This window comes from Chinchilla lanigera, unplaced genomic scaffold, assembly GCF_000276665.1.
Source record: "Chinchilla lanigera isolate Chin_1 unplaced genomic scaffold, ChiLan1.0 scaffold00147, whole genome shotgun sequence".
NCBI lineage: Eukaryota > Metazoa > Chordata > Mammalia > Rodentia > Chinchillidae > Chinchilla > Chinchilla lanigera.
Window position 1 is genome coordinate 416,497 of NW_004955548.1, and position 8,109 is coordinate 424,605.

The following is an 8,109-nucleotide window of genomic DNA, read 5'->3' on the forward strand; positions in this document are numbered from 1 at the left end:
ATTATAAGGTCCGAAAAATAACAGTTAATAGGAGATATGATAGACATTGTGAATTGATAGGAAAGCACTCAAAGGTAAAGGACAACTGGGATATGGGAAAGAGAAGGGAAAGAAAGAAAAAGTTTGTGTGTATGTATATGCAGGATAGTTAACACGGCTGTTCTACTGTCTTGTATTTCCTTGCTGAAAGAAACTGTCAATGAGGCCTTGGTTGATCAGCTTTGTATGTCTATATCTGTTTCATGAGAAACCACTTTGAAGATATCAATATGTAATACAATAAGCATTGTTAATTCCCTACCACTCTGTTTGTAACTCTGTACTGTCTGTACTGATCCTTTGCTATTTTGTAAAATGTTGTCTGTTAGTATTTTCCTCCTTTTATTTCTAAAATAAAAAAAAAGAAAAATAACAGTTAAGATTTTGAAAAGCATTTTTTTTCCACATCTCATGTCAGGGTTAATGTAAATCTAACGTTATAATAGGGACATTCTGCACAATTCAGAAGGTAATGTAGTGAGAAAGGGCTTTGTTACTTTCAGGACTCCAGCCCCGCAACAGCAGTGGGGACCTTAGGCAGATACAGGGCCCTAGACAAGGAGGACATATATATACTCATACATACTCAGCATATATGGCATTACCTGGGGGAGGGTGGCATCCATCTCTCACCTTCCTAGACCTATTGCTGGGCACACGTGAGATGTCCCTCAACGCCCCCTCAAGATTCCGATCCAGTACTGCTAACAGAAAGCGGAGAGTAGAAGCCAGCTCAGCACAGTTCTTGCATTCAGTGTCATATCTGGTCTACTTCACAGTCCTGGGGAGTAAGTTTTATCCCCAGTTCAGAGATGAGAAGGTTGTCCTTTACCGCAATAGATCTGCAGGAACTATCGTGTTGATTCCGCCCACTTCCAGAGTCTCAGAGGGAATGTGAGTTTTATCTATCATTTTGTATTCTGACAAGAATTTTAAATCTCTCCACTGCCTTCATAAGCCCAACCAATAGTTCTTTTGTTGCCTAGTATGTATTGGTTTCTTATTTTGTTTATCTTTTATTTCCTTTCTGATAAAAGTAATCTGTTTTTCATGGGGGGAAAGTATAGATAAAAACCAAATAATCTCTTCTATTTCATCCCCGAGAAAATCATTATTTTCTTTGGGGTACTCAGTTGCATAGTATTCCCTTTAAATAGATCTATTATGTAACTGTATTTTTTTTTTAAAGAAAAACCTGGCTGATACTGTATATGTGGTCCTGAAAACTGTCTTTTATTATTATTTTACAGTGTACTATGAACATCTCTTTAACACACATGGGTGAAAATCCAGTGGTAAAAGACAATGCTGTACTTAGTTTGAAAAGCTGAGGCAACAAGAGCGAAGTACTAACATAAGGTTAAAGCATATAGCCAGGCAAATGCCTGCCTGGGAAAGCAGAGCTGGCAATATTTCTATCAGAGAAATCATCATTCAAGGTCAAAACCATTAAACATATGGAAGGTCTTCTAGATCCTTCTGACTCCTACTCCCACCCCTCACTGCCCTTACACCCCTTGGGACCCTTGAGGGGTACGCATCCAGCAGCTCTCTTTGCATCCAGTGAAAATTACTCATCCTCTGTTTTTTCCTTAGTTCTTCCTGAGCCCTTGACACATCTGCACACTGTGTCATCATCTCCTCACTGCTCAAATGCCTGTCCTGGAAATTCTCCTGGGAGTCCCTGGGGGAATCTTCTGTTCCCCTATTCGTTTTTCTTTTTGCTTTCCGGGGCACATAATCTTCTGCAGGGCACTTTCCAGTGGGCTGCTGCTCACTGGATGGCTGGACCTGGGATTCTGGTGTGCTCTCACCCTGTGGCTTGCTCCCATTCTTGGACGTGCCTTCTATTTGTGGCTTGCCCTCATCTTCCCCTTGCACCTCTACACCTGGCTGTCTTTCGCCTTCCAGCTTTCCCTCATGCGCTAGCTTCCCCTCCAAGTCTGGTTTTGCTTCCTCTTCTGTCTTTGCTTCATCTTCAGGCTCTATTTTGTCTTCTGCCTTTCCCTCATTTTCTGGCTTTCCTTTATTTTCTATGTAGAACTTTTCCATATTGAGAGTTTTCCTCTTTCGCCTGTTTTAGGAGAAAAAGAAGGGACACAGAATACTAAAGGCCTAGGGAGTCGAATGAGCTCCTGACAATACTTGCCTTTCTTGATTTAGGATTCTCCTGACTATCCCACCTTCCAGGTGCAGTCCCACCGTTACATGCTTTCTTTTACTTCTGACTTCACACATATTCATGTGAATAAACCTTGCAAAAACAAAACAAAACAAAACAAAACCAAAAACCTGTACAAGTGATTCTCCCTACAGTTAAAGGGGTGTGCTAAGAAATGTGTAGGAGCAGGTTGATTCCAAAATTTCCCTATGGCCTTGGCTATGCCTATACCAGTTTTAACTGAGTAGTTCCAATATACAGACTTGGGGCGCCCCCCGTAAGACTTATGAAACTGCAGACAGAATAGAACAATGGCAAATTATCAGATTTCAGGGCTACTCTGTTATCTATAAGGAATCACAGATGACACATCTCCCCTTTCTCACTTCCTTATTCTCCCTTCTATCCTCCCAGCTTTAAAGCACCATATTCCCCTAGGGCAGTGATGGAAAATCTTTTAGAGCTTTCAGTGATAATAAGGTTCCCATCACTGCCCTAGGGTCTTCAACTGGGAGAATTAGAGGAGGCTTGGCAAGCACAGGAGGTGACCTCTCCAACTTCTGCTCTGATTTAAGACACTGCTACTCCCCAGGGGTCCTGTGGCAGTTACCTTCTCCCACTGATGTGCACTGAAACTAGAGATCTCTTCTTTTCTTGTCCTGGTTAGTGCCTACAACCACCAAACTGAAGACCTGCAGAGAGACAGGAGGCAGATGGTGAATGCGAGAGTGTGAAAGTGAGTGACTGGTGACTGGAACAAAGATTCTTTTGGAACTATTTGTCAAAACTTTCTCAAGTCCTACCACCCTCTTACCCTTCCCTTTGCTTTCTGACTTCCATTGTATAGTTCTCACCTAATAGTCTCCTGTTTCCTTTCACTGGGCAATAGAAGAGAAAGTTCATTTCCAAAGAGCCTCTATGTGTCTGCATTCTCTCCCAAATTCTGCCACCTTTTCTTGCACCAAAATGAATGGGGTTCCAGACCGTGCCTCTCAGAAGGCAGATCTTGCTACACTCAGGAGGAGGCATTCCAACTCCTCCACTGCAGGGGACCCCGATGACACAAAGCCCACCACTTCACAGAAAATGGAGATGCCAGGGACAGGGAGCAGGGCAGAAATTGTCAGAGCACTCCTCACCCCCTCCCAGTCCAGGTACACAGAAAGACTACATTTTCTTGCAATGCAAGAGACAAATTAAGTCCAAACTCAGCAACCTTTTAGGTCCATGCTATCTATTTTTAACCTCCCCTATTTCAGAAACCAGTCCTCTTCAATTAGCAGCTAGTCTCCAGACCAAACCTTTTGTCCACTCCTGTGCAGCACCTCCTCCTACACTCATCCAACCCAGGCCCCCTCAGCCCACCATTTGCAGCTCCAAAATGGACGGAGGAAGGAGCAGAGATTAGGAGAACTCAAGCCTGGGCTGGTTGTAGGGTCGGAACTCCAAGTCCCCAAGTCCTGCGCTTGCAGCTTCCCCTCCCCCTGCCCTCTCCATCAGAGGTAGCTCAATCGCCCTTCCTTAGGGATTTCAGCTGGTACCATTCTTTCCCCCTTGATCTCTCTCAAACCTTTCCCCGCCTTTCGTCCAGCTCTCCATTTCTTGTACTAAACAGTGGGCGTTTGGAAAGGAGTAGAGAGAAGCCACATCTGCTCTAGTGTTTGCTCTCTGTCATCCCTACCTCTGCACTCGCTGGCTAAGGATTTGCGGCTACAGAGGGAAGTGACTCCTTTCTTCTTTCTGCCAGAAGCCCGCATTTACTGACCTGCAGGGTTATGGAGCCATCGCCCCCTCTGTCCCTCAGTCTGAATTCTGCCTTTTTCCACGGAAATGGGGAGCTGGTACCTGGAAGAGAGGAACTTCTTCGCTCGTCAGCTCCTGATCACGTGAGGGAAACGTCACCAGTGGGCTCGGGCCCCGAGTTCCCCTCCCACCAGCAGAAAGTGCGTCAGTCTTCTTCCCTTCACTACTCACTCTCCCCTCTCCTCTTCCCCACCTCAGGAGGCTTTGTCATTGTGCTTTGACTAACCCCAGAATTCAGATGTGGTGCCTTTGTCCTGTGGTATTTATCCTCCTGTGGTTATCAGGGAAGGGCTGCATCTTCTCCTAAAACTACCGGCCTGTAACACATCTCTGAGGAATTTAGTTTTGTCATTGTCTCCTTTTACCTCCAGGCACCTTCAAGCTGTTTCTCCATTCAGCGACTCAAGCTTATTTTGCCTGTGGTACAGTACTTCACCGAAAGAATACAAGGTGAATCGTCAAATAGGGATGCAAATAATTGAAATACAGATTTTATTTTCTTTTAAAATATTTTTTCAGTTTTACTTGCTTTTCTGAGCAGGAGTTATTCTTATAAATACAAAATTAAATGAAGAAATTCTACTTGTGTTTAAGGTAGAGGGAAAAGGCCCAATAGGATTCTTAAATCTTCTACTCAGAAGACAAATCAAATTAAACTCGTAACATTAATTTGTACCATCATGAAAAATAAATTCAATTGGTTACATACACAATATACATTTAGAAAAATTTCAAGAACAGCTAGTTTTGTCATGTTTTTTTAAATGAAAAATACACATTATTTACTGTTCCCATACAATTCCTGAGTGCTAGATAGACTTGCTGTAATCTGATAGTTCGCACAGTGTCAATTTTGAGCACTTAAACCAAAAAACTTTTATTCAGTACCAGGGACTGAATCCAGGGGTGCTCTACTGTGGAGCTACATCTCTAGCGTTTACTATTTTTTTGCAACATGTTCTAAGTTGTCCAGGCTGGCATCGTGCAATCCTCCTGCCTAAGCCTCCTGAGTAGCTGGGATTAGAGGCATGACCACCAGACCTGGCACCATGGCTACATTTTCATTCAGAGGGTAAGCTTTGGAAAAAGAAAAACGCTGTAAAGTTGCGGAAGAAGAAAGATCATCTCATATTCCTTGCACTGTCAATAGGTACGGAAGGTACTGATGTCCTATCCCTGTCCGGGTTCTAGAGCCTTTCATTTTCTGGATTCAAGTACCTGACTCTGTAACTCCAAAACTTTGCGTAGACAGGTGACCAAGGTTGTGAACTGAGTAAATGCCTTTGACCTTTTCTCTCCCAGAGTCAGATGTCTGCAGGGATAATTCTTCCCCCAAAAGGAAGAGGAACACTGTCCCTCATATGAAAGCAAGAAAAAGATCTCTTTTACACTCCTGCAGCTGAGGATTTCCATGAAGCCTAGAAAAGTGATAGCTGGGGAAAGAATATCCCCAGACCCGCTTGCTCTATGCCATGATTCACAGCGTCTGGATGGAAAATTTCCTGGACTCTGTCTGCTACCTCTCACCTGACAGAAGGTACAGGCTGCTGGGTCTGTCGGCTCTGGTATCTTCACATCCAAGGCAACTAGAAGGAGCCTAGCCATGTTGCAGGTTTTCTGCCTGAGAGTCTACTCATCCTGGTGCCCCTTGGTCAGTACTGACCATACTGATTAGCCTAGACCAGGTGCTCTCAACTGACATAGTCTATACATCACCTAAAATAGTATAAAGTTTCATATGTTCAGGAAGTAGTAGAATATATACGGTTTTGTGAGAAGAGATTCTATATACCACTGGTGGTGAACCTATGGCATGCGTGCTACAGTGGGCCATTTGGATCACTGAAAGCTCTAAAACGTTTAGCATCAGTGATCTATAACTTAAGAAAAGCTGATATAAGCAAGTTGAAAAAGTGAGAAAGGAGAAATTATGAGGTATAGGAAAACACAGGAGGAAAAGATGTTATTTTGGAATGACATGAACAGAGGGAGAGACAAATAGAAGCTTAGCTATGTTAAAGGGAACTCACTCTTTCAGTTCAGGCATTATTAATCTGTGAATCCCCTGAAATTATGTGTCTCTGTGTGAGGGTGCATGGGTGTGGTGAAAGGGTAGGATATATAAATTTATTCAATGTGTACATTTTGCTGTCGTGAGATGTTCAAAAAGGTATCCAATATATAAAAGATGAAGACCACTGACTTAGGGAACATAATTGTGTGTACATATTATTTTTTTTTAAACATGCCTATCTTTATTTTCTTGTTTTCAGAACAAATAAATATAAGGTAACATGAATAATTTAAGTGTACAGTTCAATGACATATTCAAAATGATGTGTAACTGTCACCTCTACTTAATTCCAAAACAGTCAACCATAAAACAGATGCCATACCCATTTGATGAGTAAACTTGATTGCCACAGTAATTGCTTTGAGAAATGCTGAGGAAATTAGTAAAGCTCAATTCTGGGCATGTCTGTGAGGAGGTTTGCAGAGATGAATGGCAAGTGGGGCAGCAAATTGAGGGGGAGTTACCCTGAATGTGACCCTTACCATCCAATCTGTTAGGGCCCCAGATTGGGGCAGGGCGGGGAGCAGCAGCAGCAGAAAACTCATGTGCATAGGAACGTAGGCCCTCTCACTGTCTCTACTTACCAGCTGCCATGAGGTGAGCAGCTCTGCTTCACCACGCCCTCTGCTATGATGTTTTTGACTTGCCACAGGCCTCAAAACAATGGAGCCAGCTGACCATAAACTGGAACCTGTGGTCTATCTCATATAAATGGAATTATTCAATATGTGATTTTTGTGTGTGAGTTATTTTACTTTGCGTATCGTTTTCAGGGTTTATTCACATTGTAGCATGTACTATTGTACACTAATGTATATTTACTTCTTTTTTATGCCTGAATAATATTTAATTGTATACACAGCCCACATTTTGTTTATCCATTCACAGGTTAATTAATACATATTTGGTTGTTGTTACTTTTTTATTTTAAAAATTAAAAAACTGACAAAACAACAATGAAGACAAAATCAAAACAACACAAAAACAACAAAAATGATACATGACCTCAAGACAAAATGATAGAAATTTACATTGGTTGCTAAATTACTTACCGTTATCTTCAATGAAGTTGCTCAGTCCATTAGACATAAAAATGTAAGATTGATTAAACAATCAAAGACAGTAACAAGTAAAAAAAAAATAAAAATAATTTTTAAAAAACATTGGAAATGATGCAGAGCTTCACCATGCAAAATGGTAGGAGTTCAGCAATGGTTCTTAAACTGCATATTGCTTTCAGATCAGCCATTCTAATTACCAAATTCAAGCTTGTAAAATTGGTCAAGAAAAAAAAAATTTTAAGCATGGACTGTTCCTCTCAATAAAGTACAGACATCAGCAATATACCTATTCCAGCTACCATTATATGTACATAAAAATTTTGTTTTTCATTTTTTAAAAAAACATAGCAAAAACAAATACATAAACAAACAGCATAGAGGGCAATAAAAATGATACAGAATTTCAAAACATGGTGATAGGATATTAACAATGGTTGTTATACTACACAATATCATCTTCAAAATGGTTGCATATATAACCAGATATAGGCATGCAAGATTGGTCAAACAATTACACATTAACAGTTCCTTTCAATAAACCAACAGATATTAGTAGTACAATTATCCTAGCCATCCTGTGTGTGTATATATATATACATATTTTTCCCTCTTCCTTCTTTCCTCTTCCTCTCCCCTCCTTCATCCCAGTTGCTCCTTCCATTTGAGCAGTTTCTTTTCCCTTTCACAATATCTGTTGTACAGTTCAGATTTTAATTACTCTTTCAGGTTCTTATACTACAGAGGAAATATGATGTTTACAAATGTGAATCTGATTTATTTCATTAATGAGTATAGTCTCTAGTTCTATCCATTTACCTATAAAAGCCTCTAGTTTATCTTTCTTTATAGCTGAGGAATACTCCATTGTATAAAAATACCACATCTTTTTATCCATTCCTCAGTTGATGGGCATTTGGGTTGTTTCCAAGAATTAGCTATTAAAAATTGCACTGCTCTTTGGTTGACCAGTA

General features: G+C 41.0%; 1 protein-coding gene across 2 annotated transcripts; it reads right to left on the bottom strand.

Annotated features, from left to right (window-relative positions):
* Window positions 1-365: 365 nt before the first annotated feature.
* On the bottom strand, window positions 366-4,254 carry LOC102023200 (transcription elongation factor A protein-like 5). Of its 2 annotated transcripts, none has more exons than XM_005411980.2 (3): window positions 4,046-4,254; window positions 2,811-2,892; window positions 366-2,113 (listed from the first exon to the last, which is right to left on the bottom strand). In XM_005411980.2, exon 3 carries the CDS (start codon window positions 2,089-2,091, stop codon window positions 1,489-1,491), a length of 603 nt encoding a protein of 200 aa, XP_005412037.1. In that variant the 5' UTR covers window positions 2,092-2,113; window positions 2,811-2,892; window positions 4,046-4,254; the 3' UTR covers window positions 366-1,488. The 2 variants fall into 2 exon arrangements, with proteins under 2 accessions (XP_005412037.1, XP_005412036.1); XM_005411979.2 differs by having other exon boundaries at window positions 3,966-4,254.
* Window positions 4,255-8,109: the final 3,855 nt, after the last annotated feature.

Bases quoted from the DNA above. Each gene is read 5' to 3' on its own strand.
- LOC102023200 (XM_005411980.2), bottom strand. From the start codon at position 2,091: ATGGAAAAGTTCTACATAGAAAATAAAGGAAAGCCAGAAAATGAGGGA.